This window comes from Electrophorus electricus, chromosome 17 (genome assembly GCF_013358815.1).
Source record: "Electrophorus electricus isolate fEleEle1 chromosome 17, fEleEle1.pri, whole genome shotgun sequence".
NCBI classification, from domain to species: Eukaryota; Metazoa; Chordata; class Actinopteri; order Gymnotiformes; family Gymnotidae; genus Electrophorus; species Electrophorus electricus.
The window spans coordinates 16,667,289-16,693,795 of NC_049551.1; the positions used below are offsets into that span (position 1 = coordinate 16,667,289).

Here is a 26,507-nt window from a genome sequence, read left to right on the forward strand (position 1 = left end):
CAGTTACTGTCACAGAGCAACTTGGCAAGAAGAGAAAAGCATATGTGTACATATATGTATGTGGGACACCTGCATGAAGAGGAGATCGGAGGACCGAACTATGACCCAATATGCAAATCATGCCAGGAGCCAATAGGGAAGCCCAGTGGCTACAGAGTGAAATAGGCCCCACCTTCCTTCTCTTTCAAACAGTTAGCACAGCTAGAACAATCCATATAAATGTGATTTTGGCCAAAAGGTTCTTTTAAATCATTGGGATCTCCTTTATTTACCAGATTTCCATGGAATTTGATAAAGGAATTCATCATTTTTATGTACTAATGTTTGCTAAATTTTTTATGGCCAAAGTTAAATGGGTAATAATGTGATATGAGGGTCTCTGTGCATTATACATGATCCAGAATTAAAACACAATTCATAAGATGATTTAAGGAGCAGAATTGTTACAAATGGTCTCTTTGCACTTTTAATTACCAAATTCCTTGTTCTTCCAGCACAAATGCATTAACATTTAATGCTGCCAGTGCTGCAGCTTTTCTGAGCACGTGCGTGCATGTGTGTGCGTGCGTGTGTGTGTGTGTGTACGTGTGTGTGTGTGTGTAAGTGGACTGCTAAGATGGCCGTATGAATTATTAAGCACAACAAATGACTTGTCACCGTGAGCGTAATGGCGTTGTGCGTGCAGCGTTTATTACGGCAGTATGATCATAGTCAGCTTGACTCCGTACGTGTCTGGAAGTGGCACCGGCTCTCAACCAGCAGGAGCTCTGGAGCTGTGTCGTGGAGTCTGACTGGCTGCCAAACAGCAGGCGCTCTGGAGCTGTGTCGTGGAGTCTGACCGGCGTCACTGACAGTGCTGGTCTCCTCCCACACGAGGACAGATTTGTGTTCGGCCGTGAAATCCGTCGTACTTCAGCCGACATTTTCTTGACGTCATGGTCCACCCGTGAAATCCGTCGTACTTCAGCAGACACTTTCTTTGTTCCTCCTTGTTCAAAAAATCAAAATGATGTACATCCAGCCTGCAATGGAATTGTAATGTAGTACACATAAAGACCCCGACGAGTACGGCTGCATTAAAATCTTTTAATTATACTGGTCTTTTTTGCCAGTATTTTTAAGGCACCATATTGTTATTATATGAAAAAATATCATTAATAATAATAATGCATCGTCTCCTCTTCTCTTTCTGGTGCACTGTATTTGGAAGCCAACTGCACTGCAGGACTTGGTCTGTATGTTTGTTCAGTTCTATCTTGTTCTCTGGAACTCCACACTTGTTGACAAACTGCCCCACAAAGAAAAGCCACCAGCACCTCGAGATGATTAAAACGGCTCCCACCACCCCTCCACGCCCTGCTTTCGCACTCTCTCTCCCCGCCGTGGCGGAGTTCTTTGCTTCAGCCTCGAACAGAAAAATGCTTGTTATTAGATTAAAGATCAGGAGGTGGAGGAATAGAGATGGGAGCGCGTGGTGGAATAACGGAGCCCTCTCCTGAAGTACATCATTAAGGAGCCTGTTCTTTACTCACAGACTCGGGAGAGACGACCGTGTTTACGGCGAGGAAATGGGCAGATGGCAGAAAGTACGCATGGAAGGCATCGGAAGATTAGAGGCAATGCGCTAGTTGCGTTCTCTGTTTGTCTGACCATGTGAGTGACCAAGACCTTCATGATCCACACCTAATTAAGTCTGGGTGGTCTTCTGACGCCACTCGCAACCGAAAACGAATCAAGAGAGTAGGCGCGGCATGTGTGCTAATGACTCTCTGAGGAGTTCAGAGCATTCCCTCGCATGGCTCCCTGTCCATGTTTGGCGCTTGCAACATCCAAGGAAGTGTTATGGGTCTTAAGATGATGAAAGTGAAAGTTCTGTGCGTGCACGTGCATGTCGTTCCAGAAAAGCCGCCGGATCACAAAGCTGGGAGGGAAGATTGTGGCGATGGGCATTGTTGCCTGCAGGTAGAGAGAAGAAAGAGGCCACTTCTACACTTGGAGACCAAATCTCAGCATGTGGGTCGGTGCGCTGGGGCCTGTGTCACTTTAATCCATTGGTCCAGTATCTTTATGCCTTTAATCCAGACATCTCCATCCTCGCTGGTGTGGAGAGAGCTGCTTGATAAAGTCTGCTACAGTAGTTGACTTGTCCTTCACCACTTTCCATTCGAGCTGTTGGAGACTGATGGGCTATTAAACTGAGTGGCCCTGGGCAATGACAGAGAGAGAGAACGCGAGAGAGAGAGAGAGAGAGAGAGAGGGAAAACGAAAGAGAGAAACAGCAAACACAGTCATTCAGCGCTCGCGAGGCCACATTCATTTATCCAGCGAAGCACCGAAAACAGATTAGCAGTATTAATCTCTGGGAACCCAAATAAAGTGTGCCGCAGCGTGGTTTCCGTAGGCGCGCGTCCTTTCTGTGGGTCATTGCTGAACTTCTCCACCCATACTGCACCCAGATCCCCACCCACGCTACTCTTTATTCACTCCAGCTGTCTGCCCACCCGAGGCCAGACTGACCGAGCAGGGCTGGCCACGCCTCTTCTGCACGACGTGAAGCTGATCAGCCTATAGAGTGATAGAGCCCAACAAAAGTGGGTAGAGGTAGACATGGAGCCGGTGGGGGGGGGGGGGGGATCACTGACAAAATGTAATTGCTCACTGGAACTGATTCAATTAATAGAGGCAACAACAGGAAAGATGAGAGAAATGAAATCATAATTATCCACCACTTTAGAGGGGCCTCACCATACCTGAGTGATTCCAGATGAAGATAACAGTACGTGGGCGGGGCCGTCCCGCACAAAACCAGACGGCTCGGGAATAATGAACAATCGGCTCTTAATGGCAGTAGGTGGGTGAGGTGAACTTGAGTGTTTAATTCCCAACGTGGACAGACTGGAGCAGCGATAAGCAGTGACACAGAGCATCCGGGATATCTGGGACTGTTTGCAGGTTCAAACCCACAAATGTGTGTGTGTGTGTGTTGTGAATGTGCAGAGTTCTTTGGATCAGATCAGAACATGCTGAATGCAGACCCCTGGCCTTCTTAGAAAAGTCTGATGTTTGACCAGATTAGAGAATACACATGGATGCACATTTTCCCTCTCTCTGTCTTCCTCTGTCTTCCGCTGTCTCTCCTGTTGTCCACAAGCACTGTGCGACGCAGGCCCACCCATAACCCAGTTAACAACCACCAGGGAACGTGGGCAGAGAAGGAGGTTCAGGACGTTCTGTCCGGCTGTCTACCAGAAGGCATCCTGAAACAATCTCTGATGAGTGCACTGGAAGTCTGACGTTGTGCCCAGTCAGAGGACTGGTGTGAGAGCTGATGATCTTTCAGCATTACACCTGCTGGGTCAGGCTCCCCGAGCCTGTCTCAGAAACCCCAGGGACCGTAAACCTGGTGGCTCTCTGCCAAGCTCTGCTTTAAGTTCTCCGTCAGCACGAGAAGGTCTTTAACCATCAGTGTCCCACAGTGCTTCAGAGAACAGAAAGGAACAAATCAAAACGCAGCATCTTTTCAGTATGATACAAAATCTGAAGACGACGTGCGGCTCCGTCTTTCCTTCTGATGCCCCGCCTCTGTCCTGGTCTTACTCACACATGCGGACTCCGTCCTGACTCACACAGTGATTCCCCGCCCCCGTCCTGACTCACAGAGTGACGCCCCGCCCCCGTCCCGACTCACAGAGTGACGCCCCGCCCCCGTCCCGACTCACACAGTGATTCCCTGCCCCCGTCCTGACTCACACAGTGACGCCCCGCCCCGTCCTGACTCACACAGTGATTCCCCGCCCCCGGCCTGACTCACACAGTGGTTCCCCGCCCCCGTCCTGACTCACACAGTGATTCCCCGCCCCCGTCCTGACTCACAGTGATGCCCCGCCCCGTCCTGACTCACACAGTGATTCCCCGCCCCCGTCCTGACTCACAGTGATTCCCCGCCCCCGGCCTGACTCACACAGTGGTTCCCCGCCCCCGTCCTGACTCACAGAGTGACGCCCCGCCCCCGTCCTGACTCACAGAGTGACGCCCCGCCCCCGTCCTGACTCACAGAGTGACGCCCCGCCCCCGTCCTGCTCTCTACCCTCCAGCTAATGGCTAATGCCTTCGTTGGAAGAAGCTCCATTACTTGTCCCTCGCTGCAATAATGGGACATGATGGCGTCCTGGCCGTCCCTGCACAAAGACGCCTTTGTTGGACTGCGTCCTTAGTAGGGGACTCGAGAACGAGAAGCAGACTGTAACTTGTTCTGTGTGTGTGTGTGAGTGAGTGTGTGTGTGTGTGTGTGTGAGTGTGTGTGTGTGTGTGTGTGTGAGTGGAGGTAAAAAAAGGCCATGTATCCGGAAGTAGCAGTATGGCAGCGGTGAGAAGGCGAGACGATGGGGGAGAATAAGCGTGGGGATGGAGAAAAACAGCACCAGAAACTGGAATCTGCAGAAAGGAGCAGATCGGGATTTGTGTGTCGTATTCCCACATGTGCAGACTCCCGGTAGAATAAGGCTGCAGGATACGCAGGAGCCTGGGAATGACAGCGTGATAGAAATGTTCGGTTCATGGGCAGAGCAGGGAACGCTGGGTTTATCCTCAAACACGGACACACACACACACAGACGCACACATGCTCACACAAACTTTCCCGCGCGTTTCCTCATAAACCTCCCACAAATAATCCTCACAATGATTCCGAGGTCCCTCTCCCATAGAGGAATGGCTTTCCTTTGTGTCTCTCCCCTATTTGCCTGCTCCTGGGAACGCTGACAATGTCACGCCGTTGATTTTGACAGCCTGTCTCCATGCCGATTCAGTTCAGAGGTTGGGATCGTCTAACTCTGCAGGGTTAAAGGCGACTATTAAAACTGCTTCTTGAGACTTCTGCCTGTAAAAGACCCTTTCATTGTTTATCTGGGCTAGAAAGCTGCAGCTTGACCCACATTGACGTCTTTTCTGGGTGTGTGTGTGTGTTTTTAAGCCTTTCATGGGCTTTGTTTCTGTCTGAACGTTGTGAGATGCCATAAGAACACGCTCTCTGGGTGCCCACAGGCCTCCTGGGACACTTTGCTTTCCAGCTGAGAAACATCGGATCTCCTGCCCATGGAGCCCCATCCGTAAAGCCTCTTAGGGAAGGTGCGTTGTTTGCACATTTGCGCTTCTGCAGTCGAGCGTGTTATGGGATTCCAAATGGTATGCCCCGTTTTTCAGAGCCGAGCGCGAGTGGAATATGGGGGAGGACGCAGAATGGGATGCCGGAATGTCGGAGTCGTCCTCTCCCTCGCCGTAAGTCTGGCGTAAGGTCACAGTGGCTGGGGGAGGGGCCGCGATCCCGAGTGTTATTGCTCGGTTATTCCGAGCGTCTGAGCCGAGGGTTGTACAGCGGCTGTGCTGAGAATCAGACCTCAGCTGCGGCTTGTCAGTCAACTGTGTCCTACTGTCCTGAAATGAAATAAGGCAACGACCAAGAGCTCCAGAGCAGCCTTGATGTCATTCATTAGTGAAGGATGGTTTCACACCAGTCGAGAGGGAGGCAGAGAAAGAGAGAGAATGAGGGAGTGTGTGTGTGTGTGTGGTCTCATTTAAAGTATGATGGGCAGCAGTCTAACCTGGATTTGCAGAGAGACGCCACCTCTCTGTTTAAGATTTCCGTGAAATTGTCATTAGTCTTGCTACAGTTTCTCTCCCTTGCAGTGGGAAAGTGCTGAGAGAGTGACCCGTATTCCTGAAGCCTGGTTGGCCCACGGATAATTCAATTTCCTTTCAAAATGCACAGTAATACTGTAGAATTTCACCCTAGCTATCATAGACATCATTAATGTGCCATCCCAAGCATTTTAAGTGGGCGAATAAAGAACGCGAAAAAAATCTCCACTTTTTCACACCCATGAAGAATGGACGTTAGCGAGGACGCTGGCGAATGGCATACAGGTGCCGTAAATACTCCGCGCTTGTTAATTAGCGGATGTATGCTAATAAGCCACGCTGTCGGTGAACCAACCGCAACACCACATTCGGCATCCCCGCCCATTTTTAAAGCCCCACACAAAACCAAACACTCCATTACTCGAGAAAACAAGCATTATACCACCGAAACGTAATACATGGCTGGAATTACCTTCCCTTTGTTGTTGCTGAGCATGCATTTAAATGACTCAATTTAATACATATATAACGTGAGTAAGCCAGCACGTTTGAAATGTGCCAGGCCTTAATGTAACTCAGAAGCCTGTACCAGCTCACGGGGGTTGCGACATGAAAGCAGCTCTCTCCCCTGGGAGCGGAGGCACCTACATCTCTCACTTACTCTCCATAAGTGGATCATTTGGATCTCGTTAAGCGGCTCCCCATCGGAGGAAGTAGAGGGTGGGCAGAGGAGCAGGTGGGCCTGCAGAGGGGAGGTGTACCCGCACCTCCTTTGGCCCAGGAGGAGGCAGCACGGAGCCAGTGGAAGACTGCGCTTGCTTTCAGAGGGAACATGAAAAGAGTCGGACCAGCATTTGTATCACCCCCTCTGGGACAGCACTCATTAGCACCTGACTTCCAAGCACTCCGTCTTCTCCACACCCTCCCTTAGATGTGAGGTGGTGGAGGTGGTGGTTGTAGAGAGGGGGGGCGGTCTTCTCTCTGCATCTTTGCATCCTGGGGGTTTGATTGGCGTCTGGCCGGCAATCCAGGAGTTGTGATGGGGAGGCGTAGGATGACCCGTGCACAGAAAAGGTGGGGTGGTGGGGGTTTAGACCACAGCGTTCTTCACAGGTGTGAATTATCCCAGGTTTATTCAATCTTAAACAATCTTCAACCTTGTATCAGATTAATCAAATCTTCTGAAATCGATCAGGTAATAGCACTCAGGAAAGGTGTGTGTGTATTGTTTACCTAAGAACAAGTGGGGTCTTTTATAAAGCTTTTATAAAGCTACATCTGCTGCTGGTGTCCTCTTTAGTGTGTGTGCGTACATGTTTCTATGAGGAAGTGTGTGCGTGCGTGCGTATGTTAGGGGGTATGAGTGAAGCAGGCAGTTCTGGTGGGCTGTAATTGCCCCCCAAAGACCACCAGTGCTGTAGAGAATCACCATAGCTCGTCTGTTTGATAACAGCAGAGGGAGGCTGAGAGCAGTTTCTTAAAGCTCTTCTGTACACTTCACACAGATAAAATTAGTTCCTTGATTTACCGCTTCACCAAATGTGTATTTTCACACTTTTAAGATGCTTTATGTGGAAATATTGAATAGCATATTTTTGTTATTTATATTTTAAGATTCGAATCTTTTTTTATAGCATTACAAATTCTCCTTAATCCCACAGAAAACTTATCAGTTTGTGATTTTTGCTGTCTGTGTATTCCTCCATTTCACTCTGGCTGGGCGTGATTCATGCTTGCGTTTCCACTCTTATCTCCACCGTAAGTGTTGAGATGATTAACTGTATGATACAGTATTACAGTAATAATCACACAGAACAAACCCAAACCCATATTTGTGCCTGCAGACCAAGACGAGGTCTTTTTTTACCCAGTTCTGCCATCACTCCATGGCTGTGTTACGATACATTTCTCACTTCCTTTGTCAAAGAGTCAATATTGTACGTGGACATGTGAACACATCAGAGGTCACGTAGTACCGAAACAGCAGTCAGCCACGCTCTTGGTGCACATCCGCCTCTTCACCCAGAGGTCATCCATGCCAGGCTTGATTGACAGTCTAATTACCCAGTCCAGTAAAGGCAACCCTCGGCTGTGACTGCACTTACCAGGACTCGGAGGGCTTTAGGCAAGGCAAGTTAGTGGGGGGACGTTCATCCTTCTCTATCCTGCGATGCCATCCCAAGACCTCTGGGAGACAGCCAGTGTGTTGCGGCCGTCCAGCAAGCAGTCGAGCATGGATTTGAGAAAAGAAAAAACAACAACACGAAAAATGGTAGAAACAAATAAGAGGACTAAAGGAGAGAAATGGTGTCCTCCATGGGGGAGGGGCGAGACGGGCCCGGAAGCTTCTGCTTGTCCTCGATCCGGGCCTGACAGCCAGGCTCGTGGAGAAAACCCGACAGCACCATGCAGCTCGCTGTGGAACAGGCTGGATCGTATGTCCCCGTTCGAAGGCAAAAGGAGGTCATTGTTCCCAAGGACGCTATGAGCAGTCCTGCTCCCTCTGCCTTCCCGCCTGTTGGCCCAGCAATCATGAGCCTGGCTGGTCCGAGTCTTCGTAGGCCACGGCTGCGGCTCAAGCTCCCGGGTTCTGATTCCGTGCTGACATAACGCTGTTTACCTGTGGATGCTGGAACCACAGTGCCTCCATCACCGAATGGATTCAGATATATCCACAGAAATGGCACCAGTCACAGGGGACATCCGATTCGCTATTTTTGGACGGTGTGTGCGCCGTGCTTATAGGCACTGCTGCTGAAGTGTTCTGATATTGGAGGTGAAGGGACATAACATGTTGCCTTACAATAGGGGTCTTTCCCCAGGACCACCTGCCATGCAGGGGATAGGGCGGCATGTCCCATGTCACAGTTCTAAAGAAAACCTGCTTATAAAAAAATTATGTTGGGCAGCAGACTACTTTGTGTTGCTCCATTGGCCGTAACATCTGAAACTCTGGTTCCTAAAATAGCCGAGAGAACAGGCACAAACATTAGCGTTAGCCCATGTGTTTCTCCTTTACCCGACGATAAATCGCACCATCAGTTATCGTTTAATCTCTTTGTATATCCATCCCCTTTTGATTGAAGCTTCCTGTCAGAATCCCAGCTGGCCGTCAGATGGAGGTGAATCCCTTATCTTGAATACATATCATCTATGTCTCATGCCGCAATCAATTCTGCAAGCTTACATGTTTCTCATTCGCCTCCCTTACTCGTCCTGTAGGGTCTCGCTCAGAACTCCGGTGGAGATGTCCGTGTGGAGGAACAAGGATCTCTCTGATCTCGAGCTAAACATCTCCTCAGCCTAAGTGAGCTTGTTCCACCGACCTCAGCAGGGTCTGCTGGTGCAAAGAGACGTGGACCCTGCAATGTCCACAAGCCAGCAATGCTGTGACATCGGTCCCGACAGTGTGACTGTTCTTAAAAACAGAGAATAACGTTTAGGAAACAAGTGAAAAATAGAATGAATACATCTACATTCCAATAGTCAGGTGAAGTACAAAGAAAGGACTGTAAAAACTATAGCATCTCTGCAGGGTTTGTAGGTCTGAGATAAGGGTGTTGTGTTTTATCTCCGTGGGGGAGGCATACTAGACCACTGCTCCTCGCAACTCTCTGTCTCGTCACTCTCTGAGCTGAGTCAGCGAACACTTGATCTGAGCAAACGATTCTCTTAAACGCTCAATATCGTCCACCACATTATCTCCACTGCTGGGAAGCTCATCAACTCCAGGCAGCCGTCTGGGAATTACTGCGGGGGCGAGGAAGAGCCAATTCCACAACAAAACACGGCAGCGGCAACTGCGGCGGCTCCGTGTCCTGCACGCCGAGAGTGTGAGCAGGATAATGTGAGGAACGCTGGGAACGTTTCGGGCAGATCTGGCCTTTACAGCCAGAGGCATGCCGACTGACGTTATATATTCCATTTCCTCATAGTGCAAATGAAGAAAAGGTCGATTTCCGAGCTGCGAGGGAACCTGTGTAATTGCAGTTGAAAACGCATGACATTTCCAGCAGACTTGGATCTGCTCAGCAGCGGGGAAAAAAGACCCACCGTAGGATCCCTGTAATTGCCACAAATGTCTGCTTTTCTGAACTGACTAGACTCTGCAAACTAGCAGGGATGCACGACACTACAGAGAAAGCTATTTTCACTTTTTAATTTGGTGACTCTTCGTGTGTGTGTGTGTGTGTGGCTGACATGCCTCCAGAGAAAGTTTTGCTTTCATGTCTAATTATAATTAATGATTGTGCCAATTCAAAGTGAGCTTAAAGAAAAAGAGTGACTGTACTTTGCATTTCGGGTGTGCGCGTGCAACGAACTTGCATGCAAATAACGACAACACCTGTTACTATCTTTCCTTCTGTTTGTTCAAACCAGTTGTTACAGCCGAACAACCCCGTGCACACCGCCAGGATACCTGCCAAAGTTGTAATCACGCGTTCTGACTGCTCTGTGGAAAGTTTCCTTGCGGAGGAGGTGGGGTGGTGTTGGAGTGTTAGTGGTGGTGTTGGTGAAGATGTGTTCCTGGGGGAGTTGTGGTAGTTGCATTAGCATGAAGTGTTTAGAGTAGAGTGTTTAGAGTAGTGTTTAGAGTGTTTAGAGTAGTGTTAGAGTGTTTAGAGTAGTGTTAGAGTAGAGTTAGAGTAGACTTCAGTATTAGTGTAAGTGAAATGTTGGTCTGGCTCAGATGACAGTATGTTATGACATGTAGGATGAACAAGAGAGAGCCCAGCTGTGGCCCTTAGCTGTCGGTCATAGAAATGTGCTCTTCTTATAACGATAATTGGAGATCAACTACCACTGAACTACCACAGTACCATTACCATGCGAGTGTGATGTATCACGAGTGTGAATCCTTTTTCCACATGTGGCTTTGTGTGGGTCTGTCAGTGTGTCAGAGACGTTTGGGAAGAGCTACTGGCTCTTAATCACCTGAAAAGATGACATCCCTTAGACTACATGGCCAGCTGCTTCTCCGACCTCTGACCTGCTCTAAAAGATGTGGATCCGCCCCAGCGTTCCCCACTCTGGCGCCGACAGGGTCATGAGTTCAGCAGAGGCATGGCGGAGTGTCGAACGTACCCCTCTTCTCAGCCAGACTGGATTACCTGCCAGGCCCCAGGGTGGTTGCATGCCGCCCATGTTGGCACCATCTGTGACAGTGGCGAGGTCCAGAGACTAGCGGAGCCACACACAGACATGACATCACGGCTCGGATCCCGACGGCGCCCACGGCTCCTCACAGCCCCTGCAAGCTGAGCGCCCCCGTGATCAAAAGGCTTCTGTCACAACAGAGGCTCAGACCACCCTGGAGACAATAAGCATGTGATCGGCCAAACTCAACCAAGTTTCTCTCTGTTCCATTTTTTCCCTGTAGGTGCTTCTCATCACTGTGCAACACACTCTGTGGTTTGCGTACCAGCGTGAATGGTGTTAATAAATTACACCCGATTTTTTTTGCGCGGCAGCCGGAGCTATTCCGATCATGTGACGGGCGTCTCAAGCGTCCCTGATGCCGTGTCCGTAGCTGCGGGCTGTGTAGTCTGTTTTCCACGCCTCCACCTGCCACTCGGAAGGTGGGAGGGGCGCGGCATGTCGCGCAAAGCCGCTGACATCATTGCAGGTGAAGAGACCCAGGAACGCAGCCCCTCTGACCCAGAGGACGGCTCCCCGGCCCGCGCCAGTGATTCACGGGCTCCAACCTGCACGCTAATGGACTCGTCCGATCTCTGCTTTCCCTCATGTGTCAGCCTCCGAGCGGGAGGCAACGCTTCCCAGACGCTCCGGGTGCACAAGCACCATCGAGCGCGAATGACCAGGCAGACGTGGCTGCTCTTTTTCAGCCGACAGAGCGAAGACCTCCGTTAAATCTGAAAGCCGTTTAAGTCGCCGGAGCATTGTCTGGAGGGCGTCTCTGGCATGGGCGTCTCTGGGAAAGCAGAGCTTTGATTGCTGGTTAAATGAGGCTGAATTGAGGAGCACGCACAAGGCAGTGTGTCCTGGCGTTCACCGAGCGCTATGATTACACGCTGTCTGCTTGGTTCTTCACAGCAAAACAATAGACTTAATGTGTGTTGCCAGAGGACGGCGACGTGTACTCAAGTGATCGTTAGAGCCAATTGACTGGCGCAGAGCCATAATGGGCAAACAGACCCGTTGCACGTCTGCGGTAAACGTAGTTGGATCTGGAGTAGTCCGAGCGCTGTGACCACGTCACGCAGTCAGTAACAAGAGGTCTCCAAGCAGTCGTGACAAAATCCAAATATCAGTACAGTGGCAGAAACTAATTCAGTTCCCTTTCAGATATGCAGGATGTGATGTATGAACTGGAGTTTGTGCCCTTTTCTCTCTTTTTAACTTTATACCTTTTAAGTATTTTTACATTTTAAATTTGCAAATGTAAATGTAAATGCTTTTCTGCAGCCTCTGTTTTCTTTTGGCTGCCATGTTTGTGTTTCTTTAATTTTAACTTTATGGCGCACAGTGAAATGTAACCGCAGGCAAACGCTTTTTCCTTTAACGTCCTTGAATCTTGCGTACGCTGTACTCACCATCATTCCACGCTGCATTATGGGACAGCGTCTACTGTAGCAGGTGGACTGTGGGCTGTTGGTTACTGTCTGCCCTGCCTCCGCCGCCTGCTGACCTCAAAGTGCGTGTTCACCGGTCCGCCCCATCGCAGCTCGGGCTGGGTTGGGTTGAGGCTGAACTGGGTTCTGAGTCAGGGTGACCCGCACCGATGCCTGGCGATGACTGAGAAATGTGGGAAATGTGTCAAGCTGCACCTTAAGGCCCTTCTATCAACCCCCCTGCACATGGCTATCTTGGATTATGCATCCCACAACCCAATTATCTGTGTACTTGTCTGTTCAGTTCACTACCCCCTCCCCTCTCCTCCCCCTCCCCTCTCTCTCTCCCCCCTCCCCTCCCCTCTCTCTCTCTCCCCCCCTCCCCTCTCTCTCTCCCCCCCTCCCCTCTCTCTCTCTCTCCCCCTCCCCCTCCCCTCTCTCTCTCTCCCCCCCTCCCCCTCCCCTCTCTCTCTCTCCCCCCCTCCCCTCTCTCTCTCTCTCTCTCTCTCCCCTCCCCTCTCTCTCTCCCCCCTCCCCTCCCCTCTCTCTCTCTCCCCCTCCCCCTCCCCTCTCTCTCTCTCTCTCCCCTCCCCTCTCTCTCTCTCTCCCCTCCCCTCCCCTCCCCGTGCCCTTCGAGTGTTTACTGAGTGCTACTCAGCAGGTTGTCCTGGAGCAAGGTGACACACAGAGTCCTGCTGCCAAACCTACAGCTCCCACACGCCTTACTGCACCAGCACCTGAGCGACCCCGCCCCGCCCTGCCCCGCCCCAGGCCCCGCCCCTGACCTGGCCACTAGCAAGTGCTCGCGTGGAGGCCAGCGTGGCGTGCGTCAGAGGTCGGGGTAGAAGCTCCGTGCGCCCTCACGCTGAGAGCGGGTGGCGCTAGCTTCAAGCCACCATGCACCATGCGCGAAAACGCACACTGTCACCATTGTCCCAGCCGCTACATCCCAGCACTGTGATGAATGACTTTTAATAAAGCACAGCAGAGCTGGTGCTTGTCTGGATCAGTCTTCCCCTGGTTGCCATGCTAGCTGTTGTCACAAGTAATTACCCAAAGCCCTCGTATGAAGTGACGCTCTTTTGGGGGGTGTGGTTGAACTTGTGCCGGCCTCAATTTCTTACTCTGCTGCCTTCCACCGCTGAGAAGGCATGTCCTATCAACTGGGCTACACACACACACACACACACACAGACGCTCACTCACACACACACACACACGCTCACTCACACACACACACGCTCACTCACACACACACACGCGCTCACTCACACACACATGCCTAAAGCGATGTTACCTAGGAGATTCCCCACAGGTGCAAGGCCTCTGCTAAATGGTGGTTCTGAAATTCCACCCAGGCCAATCCAACTACCCTGGCGTGGAGAACACACTGCCCCCAGGGTGACTTCAGCTGTGTGGCACCCCTCCCCCGCCCAGCTCTCGGTCTAATGAGGCGGCTTTGCTCTTTCATGAACAGACATCTGAGTTGTTCAGCAAGGAGATCGGCTTCCAGACCCAGCAGGCGCACGCCAGTCTGTCTAAAAAGGATCAAATGAAATAGCAGGTGATTTCCACGGCATGCCCCCTGTGCATGTGTGCTACGTTGGCCTTTGATTCGCTTGTATTGGTCAGCGTTTCCCTGCTGGTGCGGCTGCAACGACTATGGTCTCGGCCCGTTGGGTCACAGGGGTCATGTGACTTGCTGCCTCTGTCTGGTAGGGCGGCACACTCCCATGTCCTTCCTGGAAGGCTCACAAAGACGAGCACAGCCAGATTAATGACATTTGATTCGCCTCCCACAGCAACCCAGATTAATATTCATGCAGATTAGCTTTGTTATTTTGGGCCCAGTGTTCGTGCTGGAACAGTTGGTGAGGGTGGTTTCAATTAAGGGTGGTTGTTTGTCTTTTAACGCCTTAATCTCTCTGTGGGTACACACTGAGAGCTGGATACCTTTAACTGAATCAGGGAAAATGATCCTTGTGTGATATACACACAAATGCACATACATACAAATATACATACAGCAAGGGGGCGGTACTTTTAATGTAATTTACAAAGGCCTTGATTGTGTCAGATCAGTAGATGTGTGGGTGTTGGTTTTGGGTGGTTTATGGTTTCTGCCTTTCCAAGCCATTCTGTGGCTCAGTTCATGCGAACAGAGCTAACCTGGTTAGCTTTGAACCGGTTAGCATGCTAAAGTAGCATGCTATCTGTGCAGCATTCCCCGTGTTAGCGTCGTGGAGCTGAACGAACCCTTTGTATGTGGAGCCAGGAGGGAATTAGCAGATCTACACTGGGGCCAGCTGCATGTGTTGTGCATTAGAGTGCGTTTATCTGGCAATCTCCTGACAGATCTAAGCATCTGCATTCCAAGGAACCTGGAAACAGAACTGCTGGACAATGACCAAGCCTGAGAAGAGCTTCTCACAGCTCCTACCATCTGTCTACTCCTCCCTCCCTCCATCCCTTGCTTGTTTACTTGTTACCAGACATGGAGACTTTAAACCATTGTTATTTTCGTTTTTTCGTGGGTTTTCTGTTTCTCTGTGTTACTGGATCTTTTTTTAGTGCCCTGTGCTTTCCGTTACCTTTCCATAGGTCCCTCTGTCGTCTCAGCACCTGCGTCCTCACGCCGCGACGGTCGCCTGTACTGCCGAGTTCATTGTCGTAAAGCGGCACCGGTGCTGCCGTTTCGTGACGCCGCTCTTCCGTCCCTGATTCCCCGCGGTGCGAGCCGAGCTGTCTGGCGGCTCTCGGGAAAAGGCACGACGCCCGGTTTGGCGGGATCATCCTCGGCAAATGTACCGACGGGCCGCCGTCTGCAACATAGCAGTCGTTGGGAATGGCTATTAAAAGCGAAGGAAATGCACCTCGCTGGACGGTTTGGGCCATGAAGCAGGTGTTGGCAGGGGGCGGGTTCAGGGGCGGGGTTTGTGGTGCAGGGGCGGAGTCCCCCGGGTTAAAGGCGGAGCTTGTGTCTGGTGTGGTGTATCTGTATGTGTTTGTAGTGTAGTAGCGGATCTCAGAGCCCTCAACCCCTCTCTGCTGACACTGCAGTCTGAAGTCTCAAAAGATTATTTTTAACGTTCCCGTTATGGCTTGATACAGCATCTATGTTTAATCAGAACGAAAGAAAATATAATTGAAAGAAAAAAATTGAAGGTGAACATTTCGCCGCCCCAATCGAGACCCTCCCATTGAGCTGAACGATGTTACTACAAACCTCGCCCTGTGTGGGACGAGCTCACAACACCCTGCTGAGACGCTCACTGGCTCCAGGCATAGAAGGTGCTTCATTCGGTGGTGCAGGGAGGTCGTGGAGCTCAGCGGTCCTAAAAGGTGACATGCAAAGGTCAGAGAGGCGGTAGGGATTCAGGAGAGAGAGAGCGTGTGTGTGTGTGTGTGTGTGTGTGTGTGTGTGTGTGTGCGTGCGTGCGTGCGTGCGCGCGCATGTGCGCGTGTGTGTGTGTGCGTGTGCGCATGTGTGCGCGTGTGTGTGTGTGCGTGTGTGCGCTTGCGTGCGTGCGTGCGTGCCGATCCACCTGTTAGAGACTCAGGAGAGAAGGTTAATGTTCTAGTCCGACTGTTCCACTGACAGGCTTTTGCCAGTGAGGAGTTGGAGTCCTAAATAGAGGATGTGTCTGCTCTTCCAGTGGTGCGTGTGTGTGCGTGCGTGTGTGTGTGTGTGTGTGTGTGTGTGTGTGTGTGTGTGTGTGTGTGTGTGTGCATACGTGCGTGTGTGTGGTGAAATGGTGTGAAATAAGCTGGAGATGTTGATGCTGGTGTTAGAAAAAAATCCCATTTACCAGATGTAGAACTCCTTCACAGTTGATACTAATATTCCTTGTGCACACACACACCCACCCACACGTACAAACACACACACACACACACACACACACACACACACACACAAGTGCACATTTTTCCAGCGTGGGTTGTAAATGATTTGACTGTGGAGATTTTGTCTCTCCAGCTCTCTGAGATTTGCGCAGTCGCCATCTGGCCTTGATTAATGTAAGTAACGATCACTAATTGAGGCGTCAGACCCTGGTGTGTCTCATCCTCATGCCACATCCTGAGCAAAACCCACCGCGTGTTCGATTGATGACCTCATTAAGACAATGGCACTGTGATACGCTCACATCTCTACGGCGTAGCTCAGAAACAAAGCCACGTTCCCCCGGGAAAAATAAGCACTGGTGTGATGAAAATGACAGCTAACTCACGCAGGGTGCTCCGGGCCTCAAATGCAAGCAAGGAGCAGGTTCCTCACACTGGGCATCATGTGTGCCGGCTGCCGCAGGCCGTGAATTTGAAGTGCATGTATTGATTCTGGCTCTGGAGTGTGACCTTTTCCCACGCAGTGCTCCGCGTTCGGCATGGGCGGCCGATCAATCGCGCCCGGCGGGCTGGGAAGGGGGTGGGCAAAGCCAACACCACGCGCCACCGCCGTCAGCCGGACACACATCTGGTCGCACATGTGAAGGTGTGCTTTCCACTCCAGCCCATCGCACAGATCAGTTTATCCCAAATCTGTGGTAAAGCTCACAGCTGGAATTCCGTCTTCCTCCCACTGTAGCAGGCAGGGGGCCCTTTAAGAGGGTGTCCTCTTCTGTCTGAAGCGCTTTTAACAGAGGGCTAATTATGATCTCTCCACCCGCTCCACCCGCCTGCTTTAAGCAGTGTGATGCTGAGGTTTGTGGAGACAGGGGTTCGTTTGTGAGCCTCAGCCCCCGTCTGCCAGCTCGACTACGAGCCCAGCAGGTGAGCTCCACCTGGTGGGGGTGGGGGAGCCAGATGTCGCCTGGTGACTGTTGCTAGGAAGCCTGTAACTTTGGCAGGTGGCACACGTGCGCATGTCTCGGCGCAATCGCTGACGGACGGTCAGTCCCCACGTCCCTCGCTGGGCGATGCGGGACGCTCTGATGGACTAGTACAGCGTTAGTTGAGTTGTTTGTTAGCGCTGTACGTTTTGTTTACTCTCCTCATCACTTTCCCAGCAGTGCTGTTACTGGAAATCGTTAAAGTGCCAACTGGGACGAACGTGACTGCTGGTGAGGAGCTGAACTGAAGTGTGTGAAGTTTTTGCGCTATGGCACATTTCAGAGTGAGCACTTTGAGTTTTGTTTGTTTGCTTGTTTGGTTTTGATGGTTTGTTTGTTTACTCCAAGGCTGAGCAATGAATGGGGGTTATCAGTGTACATCATTACTGCAATCGTCCAGCACTTACGCAGACCACGGGAGTGAGTTCACAAGCAGACTCGCAGATGACAGAGTGCGGGAAGGTTTGGGGGTTTGCGGGATGGCAGGACAGTGTGGGGTCGAGGCAAAGCCACCAAAACACACCTGCACCCGCACCTCCACCCACCTCAGAGAGGGAGGTCTGAGCTATGTGATCGGCCACGTAGCACAGCATGGACAGAAATCAGATGGTGGGGTGTCAAGATTAGCCATCCCGTTGACCTTTACCACAGGAACCTAAAGACTAAGTAGTAATTTGTTATTTGTTGCGGTGATGTGGGTGTAGGCAAGCAGAGGATGGAAGACAAAGGAACTGGCGATGTGGGAAAGACTCTGAGGGACGCCGAAGGCGGGTGGAGTCCGCCGCTTTGGTGGGAATCTGCGAGAAGATCAATGAAGGGCTTGTGAAATGGTCGAATCCAGAATCGCTTTGCTTAGCTCATCAATGAACCCAAGTGCTGGGGAGTGGAAAGTGTGTTTTTGTGGGAAGGGGGGGGTTGGGGGCTTGGTGTGTGTGTGTGTGTGTGTGTGTTTCCCAGATTAATCACACTGAGAGCACAGAAGCACTTGCACTCATCAGCCATGTTTTTTACATCCTCTGCCTTGTGCTTGCACACTCTCGCTCTGTTCATTCACATGTCTCTCTGTTATTGAGCCCAGTCACACAGTGGCACGTGCGCCGTTCCTTAGCCAGCTTCTGACCACAGTACCTCTGCTGACTGTATGTGCTTTTAAACCCAGCCTTAACGCTGATGTCACCGCATGGGCGTGGTGTGAGTTTACCAAAGTTCAGAGAAGACCACCATCAAAAAAGGAGCCGCAGAAGTCCTAGAGGACATGTCAACGAAAACTTCCTAAACAACAGCAAAGGAGAAATAAATGAAGAAAAATGTCCCCATAGCCTTAAATACAACAAAAGTTCTAATGTAGTAAAAAAAAAAAAAAGGTCTAATACACACACACACACACACACACACCAAGACGAGTAATAATAAGACCAACATGTTGGCCTGTAAGGTTGTATAATAACATGGTTAAGTTAAAGGTTAATGTGTTGAATTCAATCCGCCTCTCCTTTGTTTCAAGGAAGCCGTCCAGAAAGAGAAGACGTCTCTGCTCAAAGGAACACCCCTCCCTGCCGTGTGTAATTAATTACCGTCAGTCTTCATAAATTCAAGGCCATGAGGCGAATGTGAAGAATATGTGTGAGTGTGTGTGTGCCTGTCCATCCGTGTTCGTCCACGCGTGTGTGAGAGACTACAGGCAGCAAGTCCTCGTCAACCAGTAGCAGAATATGAAAGATGTCTGCGAGTGAAAATTAAGTTAAGATGTACCAGTGCGTCTTGTTCAGCTCTAGTGTGCAGATTAGCAGTGTTGGGCCAGAGCTGTCAATCCACCTGATTCCATTAACCTTCATTACGTTGCCACAGTAACCTTGTTGGGTTGAACAGCGTTTGTGGCACGGCTTGGTTGGTAGCGTTCCCTGCAACGTATGCTGAGTTATGTGCAGTTTTAATTACATAAAGATGTACCGTTCTATGCAGGGACTAGATTGCCCCACATTTGTGCCCTTCGGTTTGCAAGGTGCCACACTGCGTAAAAACCCCTGGACGTGTTTGGCTTGAGGCAACTACATGATGCCCAGATGTTTTGACAGAGCAGGCGCCCTGCGGAAGCTTATCGCATTCAATCAGTGTAATGCACCGCAACATCGTAACCTTGTGTGTTAGAAAGATAAGGAGTTTACCGTTCACGCTCTCTCTCTCTCTCTCTCCCTCTCCCTCTCTCTCTCCCTCTCTTTGCAGGCATACTTCCGACAGGGTGTTGCCCTCCAGTACCTGGGCCGGCACGCGGACGCCCTGGCTGCCTTTGCCTCGGGTCTGGCCCAGGATCCCAAGAGTCTGCAGTTGCTAGTGGGCATGGTGGAGGCTGCCATGAAGTCACCGCTCCGAGGTGTGTGTGTGTGTGTGTGTGTGTGTGTGTGTGTGTGTGAGAGAGAAATATGAATGTGCAACAGCAGAGAGAAAGTATAAATGTGCGTCTCTGAGTAAACAACAGTTTTATTTGTAGGTAAATCAACTGTTTACAAACATCCTTGCTACTGGGAGTGTGTCACAACTGAGGAAACCTTTATCTCTTAATGATATCCTTTATTTCATCTGCTGTTCTGAGCTTCCATAGCAAACACACACACACACACACACACACACACACACACACACACAGAGGCCTGAATGGAGACTATGTAGAGCAGTGTCTCATAAGCAGACCCAGAGAGAGAGATGACCTGTCCCACTGAACTGAGAGAGGAAGAGCCTTTCACTGTGTGCCAGTGCGAAAGTGTGTGTGTCAAAGTCAAATGTATTTATACGGCGCTTTTTACACAGCCGTTGTTACAAAGCAGCTTTACACAAGTCAGAGTCCAAGCCTCCCGTGAGCAAACCAAGGGTGACAGTAGCAAGGAAGAACTTCTAGAGCCTGAGGAAGACACCTTGAGAGGAACCAAAACTCAAAGGGGGGGGTCCATCCTTCTCTGGCCAACAACGGACACCCAAATAACAACAATATAACAATAAAGAACAGAATACGAAGGAGGTTGGAGTGGAACTGTAGGAGGAGGAGGCACGGCACCCGCGATTGGTCGGCACTCAACATCATGACTTCAGGACGAGAGGACACATTAGGCAAAGGTCAAAGGCTAAAGTGTGTGTATAATGTGCAATGATGGACTCAATGAGGAGGCCAGAAGGAAACACAGGCATGCGGGCACCCCGAGACGTGAAGTGACCGCATCATAATATCCCAGTTTACCAGAACTCTCAGTGCCTGAACCTGAATCATAATACAGAGAGTTCACTAAGGGACTGTGGGGTGAAACTGTTCAAACTTTGTAGGTGTTTTGTAATATGAAATGTTACTGGGAGCCAACATAATGTAGCTAAGGTAAGAGTGATGTAATCAAAGCTGCTAGTTCTAGTAAGAACTCTGGCTGCTGCATTTTGAACTAGCTGGAGCTCGTTTAGGCACTTAATGGTACAGACAGATAATAAGGCATTACAGTAGTCCAATGTAGAAATGAAAAATGCATGGACCAGCTTTTCTGCATCATGTGAGGAGAGCATGTTCCTAATCTTTGAAATGTTCTTAAGGTGGAGAAGGGCGGTCCTAGAAATATATTATATACATGAGCTTTGAAAGAAAGACTGGGATCCATAATTACATTAAGATCTGTAACTGTTAAACATGGTATAGTTGGGAAACCATTAATGTTTACTACATAATCAGAGAGCTTACTCTTGGCTGTCTGTGGGCCTAATAAAAGCTTTTCTGTTTTGTCAGGATTAAGTGAGAGAAAGTTTCTCAACATCCAGTGTCTGATGTCCTTTACGCATTCCTCAGTAATACTAAGATGACATTTGTCCTCTGGTTTACACGGTGTTATGAATAATTTCACCCAGAGGTAGAATATATATATAAAGACAAAAACAGGGGCCCTAGAACAGATCCTTGTGGGACACCATAGCTAGCCCTGGTCTATGTTGAAAAGTCTCCATTTATGTTCACAAACTGGTAAGTAAGATCCAATCCAGGAAAGGGCTATTCTCCCAGTCCCAACAACATTTTCAAGTCAATATAGTAAAATATTGTGTTCTATGGTGTCAAATGCTGCACTCAGATCAAACAATATAAGCAAAGACGCATAACCCTGGTCAGAACAACAACAGGTCATTAACTACTTTAATCAGTGCTCTCTCTGTACTATGATGAGGCCTAAACCCTGACTGAAGGATTTGTATCTGGTTCTGATTCAGATATGAGCAGCTGAGCTACAGCTTTTTCTAGGATCTTGGAAACAAAGTGAATGTTTGAAAAAGGTCTGTAGTTTGACAGCCTGCGTGGGTCGAGGTTAGCTTTCTTGATCTGGGCTTTGACGACTCCTTGTTTGAATTATTTAGGTACAGAGCCAGTGTTCAGGGAGGATTTAATAGAGCTTTGATTACTTCAGGTAGGATTTCTTGAAGAAAGTGTGTGGGCAGTGAAAAAGTGTGTGGGATTTCTGAGGAGTGATATTCGTTCAGGCAGGGGGACTCTGATGTTTTTCTTGACATAGTTGTTTTGATCTCTGTGTAATTGCCTAATGCCAGATTAATACTCTGAATATTATTTCTAATGTTTTTAATTTTCTCCCTGAATAAATTCATGAAGCCATTGCTATTATATGAGGTAATCTGAGCTGTGGCGTCAGTGTTATTCCTAGTTGTGCTACTGGACTAAATAAAAATGTAGAATTATTTTGGTTATTTCCTATTATGGTAGAGAAAAAAGCTGTTTGTTTGTTGATAAGTGAGAAGATTCTTCTCTGAGACATGTTTAGAAGCAGTCTGGAGGAGTACAGGTTTAGTCTGGAATCGCAATTTGCGTTAGTCCTGTTTTTAAGTGTGAGTGTGATCGTTATATCACTGTACTTCTTTTGTCCCTAATCTTTCGTTCTCATGTGGAACGACATTATTTAGTGTGCAGTGAAATGTAGACTCCACGTGGTCCGTAATGTGATCAGGTCTTAATGGGTCTGGGGTTTTCCCAGTCAGAACAGCAAAACCTTTGTAGATTTGCACCAATGCCACATGCAGCTGCTGATGTGACCGTGGATCTGGTGCGGTAGCGAGGTGACGTGACAATACTGTGACGGACATGTAGGTCAAAGGTAATAAGGGAGTGCGCTGAGATGCTATCAGACGCTGGTAGGATGGATGTGTGTCCTCTGTCCGTGCCATGCGTCAGTATGTAATGAGCACACGTGCACCTGGATGTGTGGATTCCCTTATACATCCAGTGACTCCAACTGATTCTAGTACGGAACTACACTTTGATCTCAGAGGGTCTTAGGGATTATCACCATGAAATCAAAAACAATACTCTTCTCTACCAGCGTAAGCAGATCAAAAACAATACTCTTCTCTACCAGCGTAAGCAGATCAAAAACAATACTCTCTCTACCAGCGTAAGCAGATCAAAAACAATACTTTCTCTATCAGCGTAAGCAGATCAAAAACAATACTCTCTCTACCAGCGTAAGTAGATCAAAAACAATACTCTTCTCTACCAGCGTAAGCAGATCAAAAACAATACTCTTCTGTACCAGCGTAAGCAGATCAAAAACAATACTTTCTGTACCAGCGTAAGCAGATCAAAAACAATACTTTCTCTACCAGCGTAAGCAGATCAAAAACACTACTCTTCTCTACCAGCGTAAGCAGATTACAGAAGAAATCTGCAAACTAATTAAAAACATTCAGAACAGGATCCTGGTGGCTTATAAATGCTAATTAGTGAAAAATACTGAGTAGTCTTGTTTTTGCTGGCTGCATGATAATCATCTTTCTGATTTACGCCTAATGAGTCATTATAAATAACTCCAACCCCACACCCAGTTAGACGAGAGCGGTGTACCTAGTGTTAGCCAGAACAGCTCGGTTCATGTGAAGTGATGTCCTCATTCGCCGGGTCCAGGACGATCACTCCAGCCTCTCTGTCCACAGTCTGGCCTCTGATCTGGGTTTCCATAGATTATCTAAGACTATGGCTTATGCTACAGGACAGGAGAGCAGCGCCCCCTCTGGTAGGATGGATACCATCCCGCCCTAAAAGGCCAGACTTGCCCTCAAGCGTGGTCTGGACTATACCACAGCGTTGGACGTCACCTTCTCTAATTGACACACCTCTACAATATTACTCGTAGAAATCTCCGACTGGCAAAGACGTTCGTCAATAGATCGAATACCTTAGAGGGCCTCTGCTTGAGTTGCAAGATTACCTGCAGTGCCTACCACCTAGTTAACTAAAAGCCAAGCTGATATCACATTTTGCAGGGTAGAGTCCCCTATAACCAGAGCTGTTTCTACAGGCTTCTCAGCAGGTCCTGCGCTGTTGCACACGCGAGCGGAAGGGGTGTGATGCTTGCGTGGTCGAGCTGAAGCTCAGATATTTTGAGGGCTGTAGTGCTGAAGTGGAGGGCTTGCTAACACCGCTTGACGCATCCAGAACTTGTACTTCTAAATCCTCCATATCTCAGAAATACTTTCTAAATTCTTCATGCGCTCCTCTAGCGCTAGAATCTTCTCCCTCATACTAGCAATTAATCAACACTTCCTCACAGCTAACGACGGAGGAAAAATAGCTAAACATCTCGCACTCTGCACACTGAAGAAAAACTGGCCATGATCAGAACTGTTAAACCCTACTTATGTTTCTAATTAGTTGGTTGGTTTAATGTCTCTTCTGGGTGGAGAATGGTTGCTTCGCGGACTGGTTGGAGTGTATCTGCTGAATCTTGTGAAGTAGAGTCTGATGTCTTGTCCATGTGGTTAATTTCAGGATTGTATGCAGCTACAACGAAAAAACAAAAAATCAACTAGAAGATAGTAGTGCCAAAACAACAGCGTTTCTGAGAAGCTTGAGAAGGAAACCAAGTGTGTGCATGAGTGAAAGGGTGTGTGTGTGTGTGTAGAAGGTTGTGTGTGTGTATAAGTGAGAAGGTTGTGTGTGTGTATAAGTGAGAAGGTGTGTGTGTGTTTGTGTGTTTTGTCAGTCGGTTTGCCTTTCACTGTTGTGCTGCTATCAGAGTGCAGGTATCATTACTTTCCATTAATTTTTTTCTCTCCCTCCCTCTCTCCCTCTCTCTCTCTCTCTCTCCCTCCCTCCCTCTCTCTCTCTCCCTCTCTCTCTCTCTCCCTCCCCCTCTCTCTCTTTCTTTTTCTCTCTCTGTCAAGTCTAGATGACTTTATTGCAAAATCACTGAACATGTTTACAGTGCCTCTCCGTTTTATTCTCGTCTTCCTCTCTGTTTTCTTTTTCATGCCTTCTCTCTCTCCCCCTCTCTCTCTCTCTCTCTCTCTCTCTCTCTCTCCCCCTCTCTCTCTCTCTCTCTCTCTCCCCCCCTCTCTCTCTCTCTCTCTCTCTCTCCCCTCTCTCTCTCTCTCTCTCTCTGTCTCTCTCTCTCTCCCTCTCTCTCTCTCTCTCTCTCTCTCTCTCTCTCTCTCCCCTCTCTCTCTCTCTCCCCGCTCTCTCTCTCTCTCTCTCTCTCTCTCTCTATCTCTCTCTCTCTCTCTCTCTCTCTCTCTCTCTCTCTCTCTCTCTCTCCCCCTCTCTCTCTCTCTCTCTCTCTCTCTCTCTCTCTCTCTCTCTCTCTCTCCTTTGTTCTGTCTTTCCCCTTCCCCCTCTTTTTTATTGTCAGTGTCAGTCCTGGTCACCACACAGTCAGGACTCTGATCCTCTCATCCTGCCTTCATCATTCTGAGCTTCTTTTTATCATTTCAGGATAAGGGGGGGGGCAGGATTACCTCACTCTAATTTAATTGCCCCCGTGGTTCTGTGGCATCAGAGATGTCATCTAGACTCCCACTGCAAGACTGCCCAGGCGTCTCTGGGGAGCGCCACGTTAAACCCAGTCACCTCGCAGGCTTGCGCCAGTCTGCAGAGACGAGGATGCGTAAGGGGGAATCCGCAGAACGGGAATGTAAATAAGGATGAAAAGATCCTGGAAGGGTCCTAACGGCACAGGTGGGCGGCAGTGCCAGTGCGTTATTATGGCTTTATTTAGCAGCGCTCCCATGGGAATCCGTGACAGCCACGTCAGACGTGACAGGGCCTCGGGAGTGGAGCGGGGGAGGAGGCAGAGGGGAGGCGAGGCACCTGGAGGCGCATCATTAAATCCTCACCGTGCCTCCACTGCGTCGTGGCTGTCTGCATAAGCACTTCTCCTCTGTTGTTTATCATGCTGAGTTCTGTCGTTAACTAGATTCACAGGCCCTACACACACACACACACACACACACACACACACATACACAAGCAAATACAAACACAAGCACACACACTACTCACACTCACACAGTCCCCAAGCTACAGAGTTTTCTTCCCATTGAAGTGTGTGTCATTTGCAGGGCTGTGCTCAGGGGTGCGGTACAAACGCACAGTGACACAGCTCTGACGCGCGCACGCTCACTGGAGGCGGACTGGCACTTTTCCAAAGCTGCAGTTTCATTTCGGTTCCTTGGAGAGGCAGGTGGCACGCACGGCTTTTAAGACATCTTCTCTGCCCCCAGGAGATCAGAAGACATACGGTCGCCTGCCCAAGACAGATTTACAGGATGTGTTTTGTAACGTGCTTTAAGGCTATTTTTGTTAGAGTGATTTTTTCGCATAAGACGTGGTCTGACTGCTTGGCACTGAGCGCAGTGTGTGTGCGAAACGCAGATTACAGGTGTTTAATGGTGTGTGTAACATGTCTGACATCCATGGATGGACAGGTTTTCTCTCACTAGAGAGGAGCTGTTGTTGTCTTAATGGAGCAGCCATATGCCTACACACACACACACACACACACACACACACGCACAGCTTTTATTTGGGGATTTATTTTTTCCATTGACTTCTGCATTACTGCAGCAGACGTGCGTGGCCCGTTCTTACTTCTGACCCCAAACGGTAACCTCGGTAATCAAAAGGAAACCGTCAGCTGCAGCTCGGTTGACTTGTGAAATAAAAGCGTCATTGGCTCCAGTGCACACGACGCCATGGCGACCAGACCAGCAGGAGTACAGCTCTCCCCAGCTCGGACCTGGAGGAAGAGGAGGGGTCCCAGCAGGCGCTCTGTGTGTGTGTGTGTGTGTGTGTGTGTGTGTGTGTGTGTGTGTGTGTGTGTTTGCATTTTTACTCTACTATCCTTGTTGCTCCCCACCCCCAAAACCCTGACCACCCCCCCCACACACACACACACACACATGCCCGGTGCAGGTCACCTCTGCACGTATGCTGCTTCTCTCTGGCCTGCCTGCCACAACCATTGAGCAGAGAGTGTGAACACGTGTCAGGTGAACTGTGATCATGAAGACTGTGGAGACGTCCACGCACACAAACACAGGAGGACATCAGAACTGTGTTTCCTGCTATAGTCCATTACAGTCAAACAGGGCAACGGTGTCGCAAACGCCGGACAATTCTGACCTGCTGACCTGCTGTGCTAATAGCAGGTTAAACTACAGGACAGGA

The 26,507-nt window shown here is 49.5% G+C and overlaps 1 protein-coding gene across 2 annotated transcripts in view; it reads left to right on the forward strand.

Annotated features, from left to right (window-relative positions):
• Nucleotides 1-26,507, forward strand: part of ttc28 (tetratricopeptide repeat domain 28) — a 155,397-nt gene that overhangs the window by 73,170 nt on the left and 55,720 nt on the right. For both annotated transcript variants that reach the window (XM_035535197.1, XM_035535198.1), the window contains one exon: nucleotides 19,262-19,409. In XM_035535197.1, the coding sequence (XP_035391090.1) occupies nucleotides 19,262-19,409 (148 nt within the window). The remainder of the gene's footprint in view (nucleotides 1-19,261; nucleotides 19,410-26,507) is intronic.